This window comes from Lissotriton helveticus, chromosome 11 (genome assembly GCF_964261635.1).
Source record: "Lissotriton helveticus chromosome 11, aLisHel1.1, whole genome shotgun sequence".
Classification (NCBI taxonomy): domain Eukaryota; kingdom Metazoa; phylum Chordata; class Amphibia; order Caudata; family Salamandridae; genus Lissotriton; species Lissotriton helveticus.
The window spans coordinates 1,055,242,186-1,055,267,617 of record NC_136072.1 but is presented as its reverse complement, the minus strand read 5'-3'; the positions used below and the strand labels follow the sequence as shown (position 1 = coordinate 1,055,267,617).

General features: G+C 42.1%; 1 protein-coding gene across 10 annotated transcripts in view; it reads left to right on the top strand.

The window, feature by feature from the left end:
- Nucleotides 1-25,432, top strand: part of CLIP1 (CAP-Gly domain containing linker protein 1) — a 771,076-nt gene that overhangs the window by 256,757 nt on the left and 488,887 nt on the right. For 7 of the 10 annotated variants that reach the window (XM_078667568.1, XM_078667562.1, XM_078667567.1 and 4 more), the window contains 3 exons: nt 3,382-3,485; nt 13,590-13,650; nt 18,927-19,031. In XM_078667568.1, coding sequence (XP_078523694.1) covers nt 3,382-3,485; nt 13,590-13,650; nt 18,927-19,031 — 270 coding nt within the window. Of the gene's footprint in view, nt 1-3,381; nt 3,486-13,589; nt 13,651-18,926; nt 19,032-24,887; nt 24,915-25,432 lie in introns of all 10 variants that reach the window. The other 3 variants (XM_078667570.1, XM_078667565.1, XM_078667564.1) reach the window with 2 other exon arrangements.

The following is a 25,432-nucleotide window of genomic DNA, read 5'->3' as shown; positions in this document are numbered from 1 at the left end:
TTAGAGCTGCAAAAAGCTCTGAAAGAGTTGTGGCTACTAGATATTGTGGGGAATGGTGCAAAATAAAACTTTCTTTTTCTTGTCCGCATTCCACCGGCTGTGAAATATAATGCTTTATTGGATTCAATAAATATGATGCTTATTAGAGAAAACTGCCGTAGAGCTGGTTCCAAAACTTTATTGGAACAAAAGTTGTTTATTCCTACTACTTTCTGATCACAAAGAAAGTTCCATAAATATTTTTTTTTCTATTCTAGACCTCAAGAGGGCGAACATATTAGCCAAGAGGGTAAACATTGTGAATGTTGTTGCTTCACCCAATTTTCTTACTTCGACCAGCAAGGGGATTGAATGTGTGCCTCTCAGGACGCGTTTTTCATACGTTAATTTCCACCCAGCTCTTTAGTTTCTTACACCTCAAAGTTGGCAGTAAATATTATCGATAATCAATTCCTAGAGCTTTTTCAAAATTCATATCCGAGTTATCTGTTTTTCTACACAGAAAAGATGTCTTCATTTACCCTTATCTGGACATTTGGTTGAGCGAGGAGGAGTTGCATCAGATTCTTCTTTGTGAACTTCAGCTGACAATAGACCTCTATCACACCCATCACCTTCAAGAAGTAACAGCTTGAACCAGCTCGACCAATAATTGGGAGTAGCACTAGATACAAAATTATAATGTGGCTCTTTTTTTTGCAACAGAAATGCCTTCAATTGCATCTTACATAATCTCAGTGTCTTCCCTCTTGGGATCTGTGGCCTTTTCTGTAATAGGGAAAGTAAGACTACTCATTAGAACTCTACAGGAATGTACCAAAGATCAATTGTACCAAAAGTCAGGAAACTGGACAACAAGGTACAGACATCTTCCAGGGCCTTGCTGTCCCTCAACTGGTGGTGTCAGAAAAATAGTTCACTGACTGAAGTTTTGTTTTGTTCTGACCATTCACAGACTATGGTGATGGAAGTGTCCCTTGAATGCTAGAGGACTCGTATAAGAGCTCTTGCAACACAAGTAGTGTGGTTCCGGTGTAGAAATATTACCACATAAACATGTTGGAGTTCATAGTAATGCATATGGCATTATAGTCCTTCCTAGCAGAGATCAGGTCAGTTCCCATACTACAGCAGATAAAATTTACACAATATTCTACTATCTGAACTAGCAGGGTGGGACGAAGTCTGTAGTACTCTGTCAGGAAGTTGGGCCATTTGTTATTGGATGCTGGTTAGGGGCATTTGTCTCAAGGCACTTGATCTACTAGCTACACAGAAAGAGTTAGAACAATACAACAAAGGGTCTTGGACGACGACTTGTTAGAAGACATCTTCTTAGACTAGGGAATGTTGGAGATGGATCTTTTTCCATTTCCTGATCTCCCTAACGTCGTTCGCTACAAAATGCCCTTTCAATGACTTGGTTGAAAATATTTCTCTTTATTTTTCCACCAGTTGCTTTCACTTTCATGCTGATTGCCATGTTCAGATGTAAAAACCCCAAGATGATTTTGATCCAGATTGGCTAGTCACTTATGATTGATGACATTTTGCCCAGCCTGTTACAGATGTGTGTCTGGAAGAACATTTCCTTTCATTGCATTCTGTTCCTATACATGATTGTCTTTATCAATCAATCGGTCTATATAGCATGACTTGTCACCGTAGGGGGGGGGGGATCCAGGCACTGGGGTTTTGAGAGCCTTGGTCGAAAAGCCATGTCTTGAGCTTCTTTCGGAGGTCGTCCAGTGAAGGGGTGGTTCGGAGGTGTAGGGAGAGGTTGTTACAGGACTTGGCAGCTCGGTGGAAGGAACAACCTCGGCATCGGCTCCGACTAATGTGGGAATGTGAGCCAAGGCGAGGGAGCGTCAGGCGGTGGTTGATGTAGATGGGTCCGGAGTTGTGAAGGGCTTTGTAGGCGTGTATCAGGAGTTTGAAGAGCCATCTTTTCTGGACAGGAAGCCAGTGCAGGCTTTTGAGGTGGTGGATGGTGCTGTTCCATCTGGGGAGGTTGAGGATGAGTCTTGCTGTGGTGTTCTGGACAGTCTAGAGGTGGTTGAGGAGCTGTTTTGTGGCTATGGAGTAGAGTGTGTTGCTGTAATCAAGGCGGCTGGATACAAGGGCTTGGGTGACTGTTTTCCTGATGGAGGTGGGCATCCATCTGAAGATCTTGCGAAGTCAGTGAAGGGTATGGAAGCAGGAAGAGGATACGGCATTGACCTGATGCTTCTTGGACAGTTGGGTGTCCAGGATAATTCTGAGGTTGTGTGTGTGGTCTGGGGCCGAGTTTGGTGGGCCACCAAGTGTAATCTAAGGGAGAGGGTTTATTCCCTAACATGAGCATTTCCGTTTTGTCCGAGTTGAGCTTTAGGTAGTCGGACTTCATCCAAGTGACGACGTTAGACATGGTGTTTCGGAAGTTGGCTCTGTTGGTGTTGGGTCTTGTGTGAAGGAGAGGATGTGCTGCGTATCGTCGGCGTATGAGATGATGTTGAGTTTGTGGGTGCGGACAATGTCTACTAGTGGCATCATGTAGTTGTTTAGGGGGGGGCTGAGGGAGGAACACTGGGGTACGCCGCAGTTGATGTTTTTGTATATGGAGTAGAAAGGCGGTAGATTGATCCTCTGAGTTTGAGCAGTGCGGAAGAAGGAGATCCACTTGGATGCCGATGTGGTGGAGTCCGGTGATGAGGGTGTGGTGGGAGACAGTTTAGAAGGCTGCCGAGAGGTCTAGGAGGATGAGTGCTGCTGTTTCCCCTTAGTTGAGGAGGCATCTGATTTCGTCTGTTGCTGCGATCCGGGCAGGCTTGGTGCTGTGGTTGGGTCGGAAACCGGATTGGGAGGCGTCAAGCAGGTTTTTTTTTTTTTGTGAACGGCCCAAAACGGCTCTTCAGCATCGACTTAGAATGCCAAACAATTGGACAAGGGTGGCAGTCATTTCTTTGACGCAACACTGCCACCCTCTTGGCATTAGGATTAGCTGGTGTAGATTTTTATGAATCTTAATGCCAGTATATGACCTATATCCGATTCCAGTGGGTCTTTGCCAAGGATAATAAGGGTGTAAACATGTATTAACGCTTATATATTTGTTTTACTATTCAACAATTTAATGGTCTCTCTTATAGAAAGCTAGTGAATTCACATGTGTGGGCCCATAGATATTTTCTGTCTTTGGGAGAGATATGATTACTGGCTATGTACTTTGTTCTTTGTCAAGCCTTTTTTTATACCATTGCTAATGTAAGCGTCTGCAGAATATAATTTTGTAGCAAGCATGCTGAAACATTTCTATGCATTTTTGCTTGCTGTATAAAACTTTAAATCAGGAGTGTCACTTTTTGAATCTTTCTAAACAAATCTATTCTCCATCTCAACTAGTATGTCAATGAAATGGAAGCAAAGATGGATCAGCTGCGATCAATGGTAGAAGCTGCTGATAGAGAAAAGGTGGAGCTGCTCAACCAACTAGAAGAGGAAAAAAGGTAATTAAGATTAAAATGTTGCTTTTAGCAAGGCCGGCGCTATTTTGTTGCTTGCTACTTCACTTTGCAATTAAACGTCCACAGGTAACTTTGTTTTGCTATAATATTCTTGCCTTAATGAGCCTTTCTCACTTTATAATTTTCTTTGCTGTAGTGCTCAGTATGTTTACAATAACCTCAGCCTTCCTTCTCATTTTGACATAATTTAAAACCAGTTCAGGGTATTTCCGAGAGCATGAAATAATGAAACCCTGCTCTGCTTAGCATATCCTGTGCCTGCTTCCTTGACCCAGTACTTCATCTCCCTTTTGCCTTTGCCTCGTAGCTCTCTTTCTCATGGGAAGGAAAGTGTGTGTTCCATTATTAAATGCCCTGTCTAAGTGCAACTTTGTGGATTCTTCCAGCAAGGATAAACTGCATACAGTGAAATACACAAAGCCCAACCTATGAAGATCAATTTGTGGGTTCCTGTAGCTTGATGGACAGAAGGTACATGTGATTGCCTGCTGTAAATCATAGGGCTGGAAATCTCTGTTTTACATTATCCATTATAGCTACATTAATTCGGATTTGTTCCCTGGTATAAATCTATCAGTGGCATGCCACTTTTCCTCCACCTCCCACTCCCCGATCTCCTTCAACAAGAAATAAGACTATCCCCTGCAATTGCGTAAAACATTTATTAGAGGATAAAGCAGATATTAGCTGAGAAGAAGTTAAAGATAAGCGGGATAGCAATCTTAATTGTGTTGCCCCTCTTTATAAGAGTAAGAAGATGGTTGTACTATTTCTTGAATAGTTTTATGCCCCCCCCCTACAGCTTATCAATACCTTTTTACCTGCATATACTTTGACCAACTATTGATTACTAGTCTCAGATACTTCAAAGTAGGCAATGTTTGTATCTTGCTGCAAGAGATGTTACAAGAATGCATCTGTAATATGATCAACTTTTGAGGCACCCAAACTGTTTAATAGTGTCAAAGGTCACCTCCCTATACCTTATCACTCAAGTAGAATAACGTTATGGCCTATATCTTGATATGATCTTGATATGTAGAGTGCCTCCCTAGAAGTTATACAATAATAATAGATCATTTGTACAGCGCACAGCTGCTTCAGAAGAAGCTTCCCAGCATTAGCAGGAGAGAAAAATCTGTAGGCATTGAGAAGGGGCGCACTAGACATATATTAATTAAAAAGAAAAGTTGTTAGCCTCTTTTTAAAAATGGACCTGGAGGGGGCTATGCATATACTAGCGGGGAGGAAATTCCAAAGCTTTGAAGTGAGGTGTGAAAAAAGATCTGGCACCTTTTCTACCTTTATAGACTTTTGTGAGTGGTAGAAACTTGGGTTTATTGGATCTGAGAGATCTGAATTGATGATATATTGAAGCTTTTATTTTAAGTAAATAGGGCCTTTCAGGGCTAGAGCTCTAAAAACAAAAGTAAGAGCCTTGAGTTGAATACGTTTAACAAATGACAGCCAGTGCATACGTTTCAAATGAGTAGAGATTGATTGCTGAAAAGGAATGTTCCAAATCAGTCTGTAGCTGCTGAATTATATAGGTCGGAAGGCCCAAATACAAACTATTAGCATAATCCTATCTAGATGTTACAATAGTGTGACTGATAGTGTTCCACATGTCTTTTGGGACTAAATGCAGCATTCTTTTGAGAGAGGGAATGTGTTAGATTGAGGTAGAAAGAAGAGATTGGAGGTACTTTTTATTTTGAAGCTTCTCGCATTGGAAGCAGACATGGAGGAAGGACCAAGTTCCTCTGGCCATCATCGACTTGGGTCAGGTAGGCAGTTTGATCCAAAGAAAAAGATTTCAATTTCATCTGAATTCAGTTTAAGATTATTAGACTTCTATGTCAGGACCGGACGCAAGGATTATGCTTTATCTTTCTCCACTTTTAATGAGAGCAGCCATTTTAACTTGCGAAACAAACTACATTTCCCAGGAAACACTGGGAATGGTAGAAACAAAAGACAACCAACAGTCCCACAGTGCTGCGCGCAGCCCAAATAAGTTCCTTTCTCCTATTCTTGGCATTTTGTATGGTGTGTTTGCTCCTAAGTAATTGTGCTTTACTGTGCTGTGCTATTGTTTATTTTCGCGGAAAGGCTCTGCGCTCCTACGCGACCCACAGGATCAGCGTGCGATGACCTCCTCCCACTCCTAAGGGGCGCTGTTGGAGCTCCATTTCTCTTTCGTTTTCAGCATGATTTTGGAATTCTTCTTACTGGAATCCCAAAATTGTGCAGTCTGTCTCAGCCTCTGCTTGCCCCTGGAGATTGACGCCCTGGGGTCTGTATAGGCTTCTCAGCCTGGTGCAAAGTGTACCTGACGCCACAAAGGCCGGTATTGTTGTGCTGACTGATGCCCCACTGGGGGCTATATCACAGTTTGCAGGCACCGAAGCCTAGTGAAAGACATGCACCCAATGACAGTAACACCCTGTAACAACACCCTAACATTAATATTCATAATGATTGAAGCCATGTGGGTGGTGTCACCAGGGCTGCGACCTCCCCCTTAATGAGAGCCTCTTCTTTTTATTGAATTGCTGGACTTCAACCCCCAAATCAACAAAGCCTACCACTTAGCCTTCTAATTCCAACACCTGCCACTCTGTACAGCTTTTACAAATTGCTGCAGGTCGGCTTGCTCTGCGCTGAGTATGGGTTGACTAACCTATATCAAGATAGCGGGCATCTGTGAATATAGTGGAGAACCCGCTTTCAGTATCCCTCTAAGGTATGAGCACACGTTGTAATGGAGGGAGAAGGAGGTGAATTTTATGGGGAAGATCTCCTAGATGCCTTCCAATGGGATGATGAGTTCTATGCTGTGGTGGATGCCTCCATATACTGCGCTGTTGAGGAGGCAGGGGTTCCCATAGAGCAGTGCTTAACCAAGCAGATTTCTCAGGAGTGTACTAAATAGGGCTACACTTGGGTTCCCAGTGTTCAAAGTCCACTCACTCACTCCCTCCACTCCTTCCCAGCTAAATGTAGGGGAGCCCACCTCAGTCAAACGCCCCGGGGGAAGGGGATGGATCCCGACCCATTTGAGCGCCTCAGGGGAGGCGTTCTTGAATCAGGCCCCACCAGCCTCCGGACCTGGGGAGTCTGTTGGGTAATCAGCCAATACACCACCGCCCCAGATGACGATGCCCACAGGGACACAGACAAAGAGCCTGGCCCTTTGCGACCATGGCGCCCCTACTTTACCCTTCCGGCCGCAGACCGTGGGCTACAGGATGACTGATCCGATATACTGTACTCCGAGGAGCTCATACACCCGCGGTCAGTGGAGGAGTCTCTTTCCCCTAAAGTTGTGCATATGTGGCAGAACCCCGCTGGTTAAGGACGCCCCAAATTGTCTTAAGGCTGAATGCCCACGCCGCTCCTTGGAGAGCAAGGTAGTGTTGACCCCAGCACAGGGTCCTACAATGGCTACTTTCTTAACTAAGTTTATAAAGGATCCCAAATGGGCATTGACAGATCCTGGTGGGCATGCCAGGGTAATGTCCTGGATGCTCTTGGCCTGCTCACCAGGGTCCTGGATATGGCAGAGGATGCCAGAGCCTCTGGAAAAGTTATTATCCCCAGACACTTTCTGAATGTGTGCAGCGAGGGTTGGCTGCTAGGAGACCTGGCGGATTCAGAGGCTGGGGCAGTGGCGCAAGATGGCCTGTTTGGGGAGCCTTTTATCAAGGAATTGGGGAAGTTTTTTAGTAACCTTCACCTCCCTTGACCAGTCCCAGTCATCTATTAAGAAAGTGTTTTCCTCACAAGTTTTCTGTGGGGCTGGCCTTGGCAAGGGCCGCTCGGTCGGCCAGGCCTACTCCTAGTAAGCCCAAAGAGGGAAGGCTCCATACGCGGGCAGTACCAGAATCAGACTCACTTCTGAAGTTTCCAATAGACCATTTTAAGTGTTGAAGGTAGGGGCTGCCTAGCGTCCTTTTCACATAATTGGCACTCCTTTACAAACTATGCATCGGTATTGCAAACAGATGGAGGTTTCCACATAGAGTTTTGCGAGTGTCCTTATCAGGGTACAAGGCCCAGGCCTCTGCCATTCTCACAGGACAAGGCAGCCCTGGTGGATGCAGAAGTGACCTCACTGATCAGAAAAGGAGTTATTTGCCCCACTACTCTTTGCAGGGCTTCATAAGCAACCTTTTTCTGGTAGACAAATTGGATTGGGGACAAAGGTCGGTTATCAATTTATGCGAATTCTAGTGGCTGATCTATCGCCACTTCAAGAAGGAGGGGATCCATCTCGAGATGTCTTGCGTTTAGGGGACTGGATAGTACGCCTCAACTTGAAGGATGCTTACGTAGCTATTCCTATTTTTCGACCCAAGAGGCATTTCCTCCAGTTCTTCTGCCCGTGGTGCTTCCTGAAGGTTCTCCAACTGTTTGTTGAACATCTCAGGGCCAAAGGGATGCATACACCTGATTGTCTACCTGGACGATACGCTTCTGTTGGGGCAGGATCCCCGTCAGTTGTCGGCGCACTTTCAGTTAGCAATTTCCTTTCTGGAAAACCTCAGCTTTATCAACGCAAAGAAATCCGTCCTGACCCCATTCCAAATAGCGGTGTTCTTGCCGTTTGTCATAGACTCCACAGGGGCTACCTTGAGTGTTCCTTCGAGGAAGGTGTCCAAAATCAAGCACGAACTGCAGCATATGTTGGTCAAGCAGAGGTTGTGTCTCAGACACATTACCCGCTTGGTGGGCCTGCTGTCCCCATCCATCCATGTGATTTTTCCAGGCCCTTTGCTCTACCATGCCCTTCAGTGCCTCAAGGCGACATACTTGAGGAAAGGGCGTTGTACTCCCAAATGGTAACCCTTTCAGAGGACGACCGAGATGAGATCTGTCGGTGGCTATTTTTTGGCTCCGCCTGGACCTTTGGATAGTCTGGTTCCAGCAGATCAGGCTGGGGCGCTCGCTGCAGAGAATTTTCCACTGGTGGCTCGTGGTCTCCTCAGGAGCAAAGTTTGTATATCAACTGCCTAACGCTACTGGTGGGCTAATTTGCAGTGCACTGCCGGATGCGAGACACAGTGCAGTTATGTGTCCTCTTGGAAATGAACAATGGTTCGGCCGTCCGTTACATAATTCATCTGGGAGGCACTCGGTCCAAGGCTCTGTTAGGCCTAGCAACCGGGATTTAGCAGTTCTGCCTGGACCATCAGATATTGGTCACGGCCGAATACCTTTCAGGGCAGGAGAACACAGTGGCTAATTGGCAGTCTGCCCACTTCAGAGATTCCAGTGTTTGGAAGCTCCATCCTCAGATATTTTCCCCTCTTCAAGAGAAAGGGGGCTTTTTCTCAGTGGATCTCTTTGCCTCCAGGCCTGATCCTCTGGCAACAGCCATGGATGCCTTCCTGCAGGACTGGCACGTTGAGAGGGGCTATGCGTTTCCCCCGTTCACGATGATCACCGGAGCTTTTGCCTAGATCAGACGCCAGCTGGCAGAGGTGGAGTTGATCACCCAGATTTGGAGGTTTCAAGTTTGGTTTCTGGTTCTTCTGGAACTTTCTTTGCATTCTTCAATCCCACTCTCCCTGTTTCCTCCTCAATCCATATTGGAATCCACATAAGATGGTCCTTGCAGGTTTACTTCAGCTCATTGCATGGATGATTACAGGGGACAATGATTGATTCCAGGCCTTTCGGAACAAGCTGAGAACCTCCGGACTAAGGCATGGTCTGAAGGCACAATCAAACACTATAGATCAGTTTGGAACAGGTAGTATCATTGGTGTACGAGAAGGAACCTCGATCTGGTGCCACCGATGTTGTGTAAGTCTTACATTTTTTGGCTGACCTGGCTCAGAAGGGTCTGGCGTATCGATCTATCAATACCTTGTGCTCAGCCATCTCGGCGGGACATGTCCCGTGAGAAGGGGTCCTGATCGGGAAACCTTTTGTTTGCAGGCTTTTACGGGACATCAGGCGGTCCTTACCTCCGGAACCTCACTACTCGGCCCTTTGAGATGTATATAGGGTTTTAAACCTGTTTCTCTTGTGACAACCTAATCTGTTCCTTTCAAGGAAGGAGTTAGCTGCGATGCTCGCAAGGTTACTCTGCTTAGTGTCTTGTAGGAGGGTTTTGGATGTTCATACTCTTGACATCACGGGAAGATCCTCTCTCCCTCCGGGGTCGCATTTACAGTGACTAGACGTACAAAGTCTAATACCAGAGTGATTGAATACCCAGGTTTTCCAGAATGACCTAAGTTGTGTGTAGCGGAGTGTCTCAAAGCCTATGTGTCAATGTCAGAAGAGTTTCGCCCCCGTAGAAATGCCAGTTTCTAATCGCCCTCAGGAAACCGCACAAGGTAGTGTCCTCTTCAACCATAACCCATGGTGTGCGTTGGGTGATGCAGGAAGCGGAAATAGACCTTGGATTTTTGGGGCGCATTCTGCCCATGGAGCAATGACATCTCAAGCTTTTTCTCTGGGGGCTCGATTTGAAGACATCATGAGCGCGGCTGACTGGTCTTCAGACTTTACTTTTAAGGGGTTTAATGTTAAGCCGGTGCTAAAATGGCTCGGCTAGTGGGTAAGTAAGCTTTGAACCAGAATAATCATCGCCCCCGGTCTGGACATAGAATGGAAAAATTCCTAGCTATCGAAACAGAATTTTCAGTTCTGTTAAGGACACGGAGATGAGGATTGTCCCACCCGTGGATTATGCATCCTGAAAACACTCAGCTTGACTAGTAAGTCATGGTTTTGACTTACTGGACATGATACAATGCTTCTGGTTTAAGCCTTAGATGTGTGGCTATTGTGCTGGCTACGGTCTAGCAATTTTGCATTAATGTGAAGGCAACATTGTTGCTGCGTAAGAATTGTTGGTTACCTACTGTATTTTTTGCAGTTATGTTATGTCTGACAACTTAATGGTCATACAAACCTGGTACAGTTCAAATTATTAATATTACGTTGTTCTCAGGAATGGACAATGGAAAATCAGAGTCTTGGGAACAGAGCTGGGGCGTGACTCGCGCGACAAATGAGGAGTTGGTGACAGAGGAGAAGGACTAAGTTGGAGAGTGCTGGCTTCCGATTGGACCTGCAGCATTGTGGGAATGTTGGACGTTTTTTCTTTCTGCCATTTCCAGTGTTTCATGGGAATTGTAGTTTGTTTCTCAAGTTAAAATGGCTGCTATCGAAAAACATAATCCTTGCCTCTGAGTCCTTAATAGAATTGAAACTTTCCATAACGATATCTAGGAAAGTGTTTCTTCATCCACCTGGCTACTCCTCATAGACATTGCTTAAAAGTGGTCAGGGCCTCATCCTTGTTTTCACGTACAGACATGAGAATTTGAGTGTCAGCAGTGTGAGATATTACTTGATGGCCCTAAGATTCACTTTACTTGGCCAATGGTTCCAAATATATGTTAAACAAAGTAGGGCTCAAAGCTGAGCCCTGCGGAACTGCATAACAAAGTGGTTTGGCAGTAGATGTAAATGGCGGGAGATAAACTGGCTGAGATCTATCCTCAAAGAAGGATTTTATACAAGCATAGACATGTCCTTGAATACCAATTTTTCTTACCCTGTCCAGAAGAAGGGTATAAAAAGCAACTGATAAATCAAGTAAGACGGCCATGGCTGCGAAACCCTGGTTTAAATTTCCTTTAATACGTTCTCTTGCTTCCAACATGGCAAATTCAGTACTATAGCCCAGTCGGAAGCTAGTTGGGAAATCATGTTAAAGATTATTTCATTCCAAGAAATGGATCATCTACTTATTAGCCAGTTTCTGGAGGATCTTAGTTGGTGCAGGTAGAAGGAAAATTAGTCTAAAATTACGTAATATAGTAGGAGTAGCCATTGACTTCTTCAGTAGGGAAAGCGGTAGAAACTGTTTCCAGCATGAGGAAACATTAGCAGTTTTAAAGAAATTATCCAAAATGTTATTTAGCACTGGATTAATGGTGGAGGAACTTAAATTGATAATTCACGGGGCACATGGATCACCAGGAGATCCAGATTTGCATTTGTCTAGTTTTTTGGCTGAGTCTTCAGGTGATATAGGATCAAAGGTAAATAATTTAGGTCCAATATCTAACATGTGATCAATAGAATTAAAAGGAGAAGTCTCTCCTGAAAAAATTGGAAATATATATTTTAAATTTCATCATGATTTATTTTTAGATAAATCGTTACTTAATTCAGCTGACAGAACATTTTGTATTCCATATCCTCCGGAGACGAGTAAACTATTCTAGACAGTTAAATGTGGCATGTATTCTCTTTGAGCACTATATATGGATTTCGGTACAAAAGGGGGTGGTGATGTACGGAGCATCTGAACCAATCAAACACTCACACCCAGTCAAAAGATCTGACGTCTGAGCATAACCTGCCACACTTATGGCGGCCAAAAGCGGTACAAAAGTGGGCTAAAGAATGGTGATGGATCAAACCCAGATCTTTTGACTGGGTGTGAGTGTTTGATTGGTTCAGATGCTCCGTCCATCACCACCCCCTTTTGTACCGCTTTGGCCGCCATAAGTGTGGCAGGGTATGCTCAGACGTGAGTCCCTTGCTCACTTTGCCACTGGAGTCAAGCAAGCCGGGCTGAAGACGGCTGGAATGCCAGAAACCGTTCCTCGGAAGCTTGTTTCCGGCCCAGGGAAGGCATGGCTTGGCAGTTCGGGCTGGACTGTTCCCATGAGGCACAGGGTCAGACTGATTTGCATATAGCCATGTCTGAACTGGGGTGGCAGAGTGGGCTAAAGAACGGTGATGGATCAAACCCAGATCTTTTGACTGGGTGTGAGTGTTTGATTGGTTCAGATGCTCCGTCCATCACCACCCCCTTTTGTACCGCTATATATGTATTTAGCACATCATTTAACCAGTTAATAAGTTGCCATATCAATATCAGAGGAGCCTGTTACGGTTAGAGGAGTATATCGCAGGCTATCTGAGAGAAATTTGATCTTTAAATTCCTGATTCAGTTTAATAGTTTGAATTGAGCTTCATATGGCATGAATTATTATTCTTAATCAACTATCCTAGTGGTTCTATAAAATTATTCATGCTGTAAGGCATAGTCTTTCCTTATCACCAATGCTGAGTCCAGAACAGGGTATATTCCTAACAAACAGGCCTGTATAGAGCAGGAAGAAGATAACGACTACTTGTTCCAGGCCAGGCTCTAGAAAATGTCCTCATCAGTTGTTGTCTTCACAAATGTGAAGGGATCACTCTTGTTTTCAGGTGGGTGTTTGTGCTTGATACCACTCCATCAAGCAGCTTCGTGTCAAGCTTTGGTGAAAAACCAACTTTGAGGACATTGTTTTTACTGGCCTAATACTTCGTTTTTACTGGTCTAGTACTTAAGAGGACCAACTTTACACACGTATTTTGCCATCCAGGGCAGTATGCTTAGCCTTTAAATATTCTCTGTACCAGGCTCAAGATAAAGATGTTTTTCCAGATAGATACCACCACTACTAATGAATAACACTGAAGTTTCGTTGAATTTCAGATCTAACAATGCTTTGTCCATGTAGTGTACACAGTCTTGCAAGGATGTAAGGCACAGTATAGCAGCGGTATAACAACATAACTGTAGTTGTGCAGCAGTCAGTTTTCTGTTGGAACCTTGGTATCTCTTCAGAGAATCAAAGCAGCTGGGAACTGCATACAACGTTTAGGCCTTTTTACTGTCCCTCAATTAGTTTGCATAGTGAATTGGATTTAAAGGAAAATAAAACATTTGTGGTTAAGTACCAGTTGAGTCTTACAGGATTCTTTATGATGATGGAAGTGTGTTATGTTTTGTGTGCCTCTGCTTTATTCCTGGGGTAAAAAATACCTTCCATCTGCTGGCAATAAAAGAAGGAGAAAGAGGTACATTTCAAATGTAAAACCCAAGTTACAAAACAAAGATATAAATAGTTGAGCTGTTACCCAAACAGGGTAAGCAGTAAGAGGGGTAATTGGATTAAGTTACAGTAACATATTGTATTGTCATGTATGCCATCTGATAATGGTTCTTTTAGCGAATGTCAATATTTTTGTAATCTGAATAATATTTTTGTGTGCAGGAGAGTTGAAGACTTACAGTTCCGTGTTGAGGAAGAGTCCATTACCAAAGGCGATTTAGAGGTAAAAAGCAATGGGCTCAGTAAATGTAATTTCCGATTTTGTTTTGAAATCAATAAAATTACCAAGTTGCAGGTTGTTTTCAGGACGGTTAATAAAGTATAAAATAATATACGGATGGCAAACATTTCATATGTAAGGCAACTGCTAAACCAATGGACTTGTATCATAAGCAGATATAGGAGGAAGAAGAGCCTTCAGTGAGTGAACATTGGACATGTCTGCTAAAGCTGGATGGTTGCAGTGGTGTCACAGTAATTAATTCTTTGTTCAGCTCCAACCTTTCCACTGATCTTTAATGTGCTTTGCTATTGCTTTTTAAAATCTTTCATAAACAATAAAGTGATAAAAAAAGTAAATAATGTAAAACTGGCAGGTCATTTCAAAACATTGCCCACAATGAAAATGCTTTACCTATATATATATATATATATATATATATATATATATATATATATATGTTGATCGGCATTGTCAGAAACTTACATTTGCTTAAATCCACATCTTGCAAAAATTGTGCAAAAATTAACCACTGAATGCTGATTGTTAGTGTTCATACAGAAAGATTATTTGCTTTGCTGAGATTCTAAACAAAATTGAATATATCGGGTTTAACCTGATATATTTTGTTCATTGCTCATTTAATGAAATGTGAAAATTAAGATCCTCAGAGCTTAGTAAAGAAATGAGATCTCAAACTGCCAGTTTTATCACACAGAATTATTAAAAGATAGACGTTGGATGTCTTCAAATAAAAGGCCAAAATATTTCAAGATCCAATAAATGATTGGCAATGTAACGCCAATTAATTAGGTATAAATTCCATGTTACTCATCTAAGCCATTCTTAAAAAACTAAGATGACCTCAAACAACACTGAGAAGTACCTTTTTATGAAGTTCTCAGTGTTATCATTTTGTTTAAAATCCACGTAGGCTTCGTGTGTTTCCATGAAAATGTTATGTGCTTATACTAAGAACCTTTAGATTTATTTGGAATAATTCTTAGATGTAAGGGTGAAGACATCCTACGTTAATGTTATTCTACAGATGGTTTTTATTCAAAATGCTTATTGATACACTTTACCACTAACTGCATAATTGGTTTGTAATGCATTTACATATAATTGCATGTTGCTTTCAGATCAAGTTAAACAATTGTTTAAATGAATGTTTTTATTAACCCTGTAAACCCCTTTATTTAGAAAAACTGAAAATCTAAATGGATGTTTGCCAGGTATCATTTGAAATATGCTAAATCACTAATGCAAAATACCTTTTAGACCTAGTTGTTTTTCTTTTTCAGGAATACTTCTGCCTGATTTGGTTTTGAAAAGTGTTCTTAGTTCCAAATATTTTAAATCTTTTAATTCACAGAAATAGTCGGATAATATTTCAGTAGAGGTAGCGTTGTACAATTTTTCGCTACAGAGAGCATTAATAGTGTATTCCTTCCTTTCATTTATTTCCACCTTCGTATGAGATGAACTGTAGAGTGTCTTTTAAAACTCGCTCCGTCAATGTGATCAAGATTTAACTCCAAGATTGCTTAAGTTCTTTCAAGTGAAGCATTTCAGCACTGACGTCAGACCTAGATCATTTAACAACATAGTTATAATTTAGTAGTGGTACTTCATATTTTTTGTGACCAGGACAACTGTGAAGTCACAGACAGTATTTTGTTGTATTACATCTTTTTGTTTGGCAGCTTCATATCCAGAGGCGTAGATACTCATCATGAACATTAAGTTCCCTTTTACTTGATTAATTTCCATTTTTCAGATCTTACTAAAACAAAAAATATAGACCTGTGGAATTTGATATTATTAAAGATAGTTATTTCAAGCATTTTCTATGTGTTAAATGCTCTTGTGTTTTGTTTTATTTTTTATTGATAATGGTCTTGAAAAATCTAGGTAGTGTGCTCTGTTATCAAAGACAGGTTATGGTGCTGTAGGACTGGCTATGCTGTTTATTTACAGGCAATGATTGTAACTCCAACTCTTGACCTAACTTGTGATAAGGTGAAGAACATTAAGAGGCTTTGAGCAGATAATAGAACTCGCCTGGACTGCAAAGACATGTTTAACTAGTCAGCAGTGTTTCATGCTTTTCACTCATTTTTCATTGTGTAGGAAGATCCCACCTTCAGAGACTCCTGGTATGTTGCAACTTAATGAAAAGTCAGTAATTCAAATTTCATGAAATACCTGGGCCATAGTAGCTAAAGCCTTAAACATTTCCTTTGTGTTTATTGATTAAAAGTTAGCGTTTCTCTAAGAAGTTAGTTTCCCAAGTGTCATTCTTTAAAATCGTGACAAACAAAATCTTTTGAATTTTAACACATTTTAATTGACCTGTGAAATTAAAGTGACTTCATTATTATTGACAGCCTTGCATAAACTCAGAACAGTTGAGCACTGTTTCCAGTAGTAAATGAAGATCCTTTGAAGTGAGATTTAAGATTTCAGTTAAGCTTCATTGCATCAATCAATAAATCAATAAGGGAATTTGAAGCGTGCTACTCACCCATGAGGGTCTCAAGGTGCAGGGGGTGCGGGGGAAGCTGCTCCGGTTAGTTGAAGAGCCAGGTCTTGAGGGTCTTCCTGAAGGGTGGGGGCACGTCGAATGTCAATTGAGATCTCATTCCAGGTCTTGGCCGCAATGTAGGAGAAGGTTCTCCTACTCTTGCTCTGCGGATGCGCGGGGGTTCGGCAAGGTCAGCGGATCGGAGGTTCCTCTTGGGTATATGGAAGGAGATTCTATTGTTGAGATATTGGGTCCGGTGTTGTGGAAGCATTTGTAGGCTTGGGTGAATATCTTGAAGGTTACTCTCTTCTCAACGGGGAGCCAGTGGAGGTTATGCAGGTGTTGGGTAATGTGTTCGTGTAGAGGGATGCCGAGGACGAGTCTGGCTGCAGTGTTCTGTATGGTCTGGAGCTTACGGAACAGAGACTTGTTGATCCCGGTGTAGACGGCGTTTTCGTAGTCCAGTCTGCTGGTAATGAATGCGTGGGTGACGGTCTTCCATGATTCGGGAGGGGGGATCCATTTGAAGGTCTTTCTAAGGATGCAGAGGGTGTTGAAGCAGGTGGAGGCGACGGCGTTGACCTGTCGGGTCATGGAGTGGGAGGAGTCCAGTACGATTGAGGTTTCGGACATGGTCTGTGGGGTGGGGGGGCTGCTGAGGGCGGTGGGGAACCAGGTGTTGTCCCGCGCAGAGGGAGAGGGGCCGGGGGACCTCTGTCTTCTCCGAGTTGAGCTTCAGGCAGCTGCTGATCATCCAGGATGTGATGTCTTTCGTTCCTTCTTGGAAGTTGAGTCCGATGGTGATGGGGTCCTTGGTGAGAGGATGAGCTGGGTGTCGTCGGCGTAGGATACTATGCTGAGTCCGTTCTGTATGACGATGGCTGCAAGGGGGGCCATGTAGATGTAGCAGAGCGGTGGGGCTGAGCGACAATCCTTGGGGTACTCTGCAGTTAATTTCCGTGGGTTCGGAGAGGAAGGGTGGCAGTCTGATTCTTAGGGTTCTGCTGGTGAGGAAGGAGCGGAGCCATTTGAGGCCGGTTCCCTATAAGCCAGCGTCGTGGAGTCTAGCAGTGAGTGTGCAGTGGGAGACGGTGTCGAACGCTGCAGAGAGGTCGAGTAGGATCAGGACCGCTGTAGGTCCTTGGTCGAGGAGGGTGCGGATGTTCTTCTGTGGCGGTGAGTAGAGCGGTCTCGGTGCTGTGGTTGTTGTAAAATCCTGATTGAAAGGGGTTGAGGATGCAGTTTTCTTAGATTAATTTTGTTAGTTGCATGACACTTTAGTTGTTTTCTACTCCCAGTTTGTTACTAATTTTATGGTGTCATTTTGTTCAGCTATAGAGCAGAGGTGACATTTAAAGAATAATAACTTTAAAGTTGTGAGGTTATTGATCAGTGACGTATCCACATTTATAAATTAAAATTTTAAAAAGGTGTTCTCAAATATAAGCAGCCAGTTTAATTGAGCATCTTCTCTTTTTCCTAAGTGTGAATATTTATTGTGACCACATTAAGGTGCCTGGTATGAATGTGCTTCCAGGCGCACTGCGTCATATACAAGTGATCCGAATTGTTTTGTGTGATACAACCAGTATCCATTTTCCTCATGGCCCACCTTCATGTCTAGCTACGTCTGGATGATAAAACCATTGCTTTCAGTGATAGTGGGACGAGTGACTTTCCTTTTAGGTATTCTTGTTCCAAGAGTAATGTTAAAAACTGTTCCTCAGTTTGTGATATTCATTCCCAACCAAGTATGAGTTTTAGAGCAACTTTCCTTTTGGATATTCATGTTAGTTGGGTAGGAAAGTTAAATATTCATAATCTCTGAACCAATATATCCTCAGTTTAGATTATGACCTTGAATAACAATGGCCAAAAATGTTCATGAGTGAAGAGTTTGGTCTTATACAGAGTTTAATTTCAAATTAATTCTATTAATTACTCTTCAATTAGTTTAAATGTTTTGTATCTGTTTTCAATTAGTATTTATGTCTCCCTGAACTTCTAATGTGGAGTTTGGTCTTTCATGTGCAACCTAAGTTCTAATCTTCTATGGTGTTCCTTGGAAGGTTCTAGGAATAAATGGAAGGAAGCGAAAACGAGCATGTGCAAACATCCATGTTACTTAACAACATAGCTAGAATATTTGTATAGTTTTCATTATCGTTAACTTTTTTGCTACATTTATTTGTAGTCTACATTTTGATAGGTTGGATCAAGGAATAGTTTAAAAAAAAAAAATATTTGAATACTACATAGCATGCACATCTAGATTGGTAATTTTATGGCGTGCTTATTGAAACAATAACAAAATAAATCTCCAGATGTTTGCAGTATATATTGTGTTGCAATTACACATATGTATAAAGCAACAAATGTACTTATTTGTCCAGTGTATACTGTAGGTAAGCAAGGAAAAAGGGGTTTATAGCCTATTAAAATATTAATGTTTTTAATTTGTGCTGATACAGTTCTACTTATAAACTTAACTTACGCTGGCTGCATGTATCTTCCCTACTTTTTCTCCATCCTTCCTGTTGTTGTTTATCCCTTCCACCATGTCAACCTTTACCCATTTCTAGTCTTCTTCCTCACCCATTGCATTATCATATTAATTTTTCCCCTCTGCATCTTCTCTGCTCATCAGTGGTGGAAGGTACTGGCGGCACGGCCTGCATGTGGCTCCCTCCTCTTGTGCTGGCATGTGATGGTGGCACTGTTGTGTTCTCTTCCTTTCCCTTTTTACTAACAGACGCAGACCAAACTGGAGCATGCCCGCATTAAGGAGCTTGAACAGAGCCTGCTCTTTGAAAAGACCAAAGCTGACAAACTTCAGAGGGAGTTAGAAGATACTAGGGTAATGGTTTTAACTATTTGATCGAACTAGTTTTTTTCTTTGTGGAGACGTTCAAGTGAAAATATCTAGTAGCACCATTCTTCCATAACCAGAACTCAGATTAATAAGATGACCTAACAGCTGACATTGGTTATAGCCATAAGAAGCACACCTCATCCATTTAAGTAGAGGCCCTGTAATGTGCTGCTTTACAGATTTAAGGTAAGGAAACAAATGTTTTGAGAATTGTTATCTTTAGCTGAAAAAGGTGATATGCTATTATTCATCTAAAGTGCAAGTTATTCTTTATTTTATTTTTCTGTTCACCACTCTTTTTAGCTTTTTTTTGTTAATGTTGATATTTAGAGCTTCTTAATTCTGCAGTCACCAGTTTAGAAATGGCCTGGTGGGTTTTTCTGATCCTCCAGCATCAGCCTCTCCTCAAATTGTAATGCAAGAAAACTTGGTTTAGGATCAGCTCATGCCTGGAATTTTAATTTTAGCCTTATTCTTTTTTGTGACTAAGTTATTGACCACAGAATTCCCTGACTGCTCCCGTCTGAAACCAAATTTTCTTTAGTACTGGTACATATTTCTTAATTACTTAATGTTCAGTTTTGAGTATTATAGACTTCTTCCAGTTATTAATTAAAGCAGTCACATCAGCAGAGACAATGTGATTCCCATCGGTTTTAATAATGTTTATGGTAACACCTTTTTGAGAGGACGTTATACAGCCCTGAACACAGACAGTGCAGAAAGAAACCAGTGAAGTAAATAGTTGATGAAATCCCCTGTTCTTTTACACCAACAATTTTGTTCCCTCACCACTAATATGGGAACATTTGTTTTGGCCTCTGATAGCACCTTTAAAAACATAAAGGACAAAACTGCCACCTTTTCTCTATCTCATTGAGGGTTCTTTTACCCTAGCATTCTGACTCTAATAAAATATATACCAGTTGCTTAAGAAACTGTTTCGGATGGATACTTTTATCTGTATATTCCTCAATTTAGAATATCCCCCAGGTGCCAGACTAGATCTGGAGAATAGATGCCATTTTGTGGCTCCATGGTGATTACATACCTCCTGTGCAGGTGACAGACCAGTGATTCATATAAAAGCGATCCACACATGCTGATGTCAGGTCATTTCTTTCAGCGCAGTCTGGTTCTGATCTAGTTCTTCACTATCTCCTGTTTCAGTATTCTGACGACTCCAAACAACACTTTGAACAGTGTGCTATGAAATGATGTTCCACCGAAAGCAGGATTCAAACCGTTCCCCAAATTCTGGGAGTAGATTTTAGTCGCAGACCCGCATGAGGTTGGCCCTTGGTACCTAGTTTCTGTACACAACTTAAAGTTGCGCGATAGATGCGCCCTAATTCACCTGAAAACAGTTTGAAACCTGGAGGCAAAATCTTATATCATCGAACACCAGAAGTAGTTGCTGTCCTCACCCTGATCCTGCTCCTGTTCCACGTCCAGCCCCTGTCCCTTTCCCGGTGCCTGTACCATGACCACTTCACTTCCTGCTCAAAATCTTTGGGTAAGTCCAATCACAAGCATATGAAAGCAAAGACTGTCTCTGTGGCTCCAAAGAGAGGAATCAATGTGTGTATAACCGACTAAATATGTTGCTTTAACTAGTAACCCATGTTGTGAAGCGCTCCAATACCTTTGGGTCTGGCTAGCGCTATACAAAACTCTACAATAAATAAATGTGAGGGTGTTGAGATTTAAGGTGCACTCCCTCAAGGTCACTGGCCACAGAACCGATTCCTCAGTTGGTCCTGACACACCCAGAGTTCCATGGACCTTTGTTGACCTTGTAGTAGAGCAGGGCCTTCAAAAAGGCCATAATGCACATCTTCAGCATGTTTCCGGTTTCCTCTGGTGTGCCTTCAGGCCCCCCTTTCCATTTGGTTTTCCCTAGCGGATCCTTTCCTACGGGGCTAGTTACTGGGCCTAGAGTCCTTGCTGTCTGTGGTACAGACTTCTTCTCTGGCCCGAGATCAAAGCAGGTCCACAACACTGATGCTGACTCCACTAGCACCGGTTGATGAACTGATGGCAACCCGTCAACCCATCGTTGGACCCTAAACCGATTTACACCTGAGCACGCAGTATGAAATTAAAGTCTTGCAGCCAACTATGCAGCCATACTCCAATCCAAAACCTCTACCGCAACACATCTATCAGCAGATAGTTTCTTTTTTGGTTATGACTCTGATCTTGTGCCAAGATAATGATGATGATGAGGATGATGGAGAAGCGATAGCTTGATTCCCCCTCATTGTACTGATGATGCCTTTTACCTTAATTTCCAAACCCCCAGTGGGCTTGTTATCTCTCCTGAAATGCAGCTTTAGTCGTCACAAAGGCTGCCTACGGAAGAAAATGCCTTATTGACAGTTGTAGTTTGGAGGGTGGTTAAGGTACAAGAATTACAGCTGCCATCCATTGAGACTAATTAAAATGTTGTTACAAGAAATGTTCAGACTGTACCAGAAACATAAGAACTTGTGCTTCCACTTAATGATGCCCTATGGGTATTTTGATGAGTACCCAATGGAAATCATTTTCTTACCTGCCTGTTAGGTGACATAGGCCAGCGTCCGGCGGCACAGATTTTTTTAACAAGCACCCTACTTCAGTAAGGGGAGTCCTAAATAATTTCTGCGGAATCCTCCGGATAGAGAATCCAAAAGGATTTATGCCTTTTGAGCAAGAAAATGTTTCCTTCTGCCAGCCTTCCACTGGGATCCATAAGCATAGTCTGTTTTTTATTTTCAGCAACATACACATGCTCCTTGATATATGGCTAGTGAGATCTTTCCGGCAGTTACTGAGGACCTTAGATCGGCTGTTCAATGACAGGCATGTGAGGGCCAGGATTCAACAGTTCCTCCCACCGTAGCGATCCATCAGGTCTGACAGATGGGTCTTGCAGATTCTGCAAGGTTATATGCCCTATCTTTTCTCTCCTCTCAACCCAATATTCCTCCTGCACCAGAATGAATTTCTGAGGAACATCTGTACCTTCTGCCAAAGAAGGTATGGTTGTTGCTGTACAAGCATGCTGTGTAGCCAGTACTAGGTTTAGAGAAAGGTGGAGGCTATTTCTTGTCCCAAAAAAGGATGAAGGCCTCAGACCTATTTTGGACCTTTGATCCCTGAACGCCTTCTTGAAGAAGGACAAATTCAAAATACACTGTCTTAGTTTAGTTCTGCCCTGTTCCCAGGTGATAAGATGATGTACTTGGACTTGCATGACACATATTTTCAAGTTCATGTCCTGCACCCCCACAGGCGTTGCCTGGGATTCAAAGTGGGCCAAGAGCACTTTTAGTTTGCCATGCTCACCTTTGGCCTCATAGTGCCCCTTGAGTTTTCTTGAATGGTGTGGTCGCTACACGTCTTCAAAGATCACATGTTCTTGTATCTCAATGACTGGTTGCCGAGAGTATGCTTGCTGTAGTCTTTCATGGGCTACCTCCGGACAACGCAAAACTCCTGACATCGTTGGTGTTTACCATACCAAACCAAAGTCCAAAGGCTTCGCCTCTGCTTTAAAAAGTCTGAGACATTTGGGCTGTGATCCCGAAACTGCAGGCTTGAGCCCATATCCCTGTGAAGGGGGTTCGAAGGCTACTTGGTATTTTAGCCTTATGCTTTCTCCTTGTCCATTACACCAGGTGGCACATGTGATCCCTGAAGTGGAGCCTAAAATTCCAGTTGGCGCAGCATGTAGGCTGTCTTTCGAGCACCATCCATGTCCCAGAGGATACTGCCCAATATCTACACTGAATGCCAGATCGGACAAATGAGCAGACGTCATCTGCCACATTTTCTCAGAATTTATCTTCTCATGAGGAAACGTATTCATTCTCTCTGTTGCTCCTTGTCAAGATTAGAAAAATGTTGGACATTGTCTAAAATACCACCAGCTATGTAAGTGCCAGATTTAACCAGATTTTTAGAGCTTTACCCCTTATTTTTCAGTGAAAAACAGAAGTGTACATAGCTAGATCAGACTGAAGGCAGCACATTTAGCCTTCATGGAGTGCCTATCCCATGGGATTTGTAAAACAGGAAGTTTCAGGTGAGGGAATATAATATATCAAAGTCAAGGATCAAGCCGGGTCACCTAAATCGTAATTTGAGTTCCCCCTCCTGTCGTATAGATTTGATAATGATGCTGAGAAGGTGAATTAATTAAGCTAAAATGTAAGTTGTAGGGTATGAAAAACCATGTATATGAACTTGGATCAACTGCAATTGCTAAGTAAAGTTCACACTATAGGAAAAAAACACTCCTCCTAAATAGCAGATCTGATGGCTGTATTGTAAGTTGCGCCGTAGCTACTCCATCCAGGCTAAATCATAGAATTATTTAGGTCTTTTTCCCATGCTATTTATATTCTGTCACAAGAGACTTTCAATTAAGATTAGCATTCCTCTTTTAAAAAAGTGCAGAAATCCCACCCTTGCTTCTGCACTACATTAGAAATATAATTATGAAATTTGATGTATGACTTCCTGTTCACACTCTAGGCCCTTCTAGGCTGTATTAAAGAAACACACTCATAACTGGTCTTCTTAAAATATGTCTTTCTCCATTAAAAATAATTCTACATGAAGGAGCAAGTCTGAGGTGTAAGATGCTTCAGCCACATTTCTTGGGTAACAAGCATCAGCCAAGAATAAAAAAAAATAACTTGTAGCAGCAGTCATTCTCTTGTTGAATAGATGATGGAAATACTCTCATGATGGACTTAACTATTGAAAGCAATTCTATTCCTAGCTGGGATACATAATCTCATTACTCTAGTCTTAATTTGGCTTCAAATTTAAGTATGGTGCATTTTCAAATTGTTTTCCCATCGGTGAAGACTCTCTAGTCTACACCCCCAAGAAACCTTGTAGATAATCCTAAAACTCCAGAGGTAAGCCACAAGTCATCTCTGCACCAAAGAAGGACTATTTTTGGAAATCTAAAAATTCCCAAAAAAGAACAGTCTCTAGAAAACTGTTAGTAGGCTGCACCCTGAGAATTGAGATATGTTGCTAGCTAGATCGTTCAAAAGAGTTGTTCTTCATAATGTATTCCAAAAGTAACTAAAGACTATCCTCTTCAAAAGTTACCTCACAGGCAGAGTCCAATTCTAGCCAATATTTAGATCATAATGTCTGTGTTTTTGGCTGCTCACTGAACAAGACTGTTTGCTCTCTGTGCACAGTTATTGCTGTGGCCACTCCTTAAGCTTACTCTCATATACCGTACACTACATAATTGAAGTCTCTCACCAGCATATAAATATAATTGCCCTTGTCACCCATATGTTTAGTAGATAACCACCCCCAGCCAAGGTGACCCTCTCCCTTCTCAAAGCCTGCGACTTTCTTATGCCTGTTCCCCATGTTCTCTAAAATCAATTGACAATAAATTAGCTTTTTATATAAGCACCATTCAAAGAACTATCTACTTAAAAGTTCCATCATTTGTTCTGTCAAATGAACCTTTAGGCTTCTTATGAACATACACATATGGACTGTTCACCCAGTGTGTCTACTAGCCAGAAGACTCCTTTACTTTACTAATTTACATCCTGCAATGATTTCCGCCTCAAATTAGATTTTGCCAGTATGCTGTGCTCTCGGTCATTTTAACATATTGGTCTATGTCAATGCCTTTCTATTTACAACACATATTTCATTAATTGTAAACATGGTTTATTAAAAATTGGTTATTTAAAAAAATTACAAAGGCAACTTAAAATATGTTGCACTCGTCCTTATCAGAACAGCATCGCAGTTTCTGAACTCTTGGAATTTGAAATTAGTTGCTGTTAATATTTTTTTTGATTTCAGGCCAAATCAAAACCTGTTACTTTAAAAGTAAGTATCCTCTATAGATCCCTACTCTTGGTTGATGAGTTAAGGGATTGGTTGAGAACGGATTTCTGTGGTAAGATAATTGTTTACATTTATGTTGCTTTGCTTTATTTAAGATGGAAAATCTGTTCTCACACGCATGGCGTTTTGAGTTGGGTAAAGGTGGAAGTTGTATTTTTGTCTTGTTTAACAGAAGAGGCATACATTGATACTTTGCCATACCTACTAAGCTATTGTTTCATCAGGTTTGATCTATTACTGCTAACACTCTGTGTTGCATGTGCGCTTTTGTGTTGTGGACCCCAGTTGATGGAGACCACTCTTTTTACTTGGTGCATCCCTCTACTAGTTAACATTCAATGAAAAAAGTTTGTAATATTAACACACTTTAGTTGCTCTTCCAGTGTAAACCAAGTGTTCTAGGCGTGTGTGGCTGTAGATACACATGCGTTGCATTCTCCTGCCTTCTAGTGTTGGGTCCGGATGCTTGCAAGTTGTTTTTCTTCAAAGAAGTCTTTCGA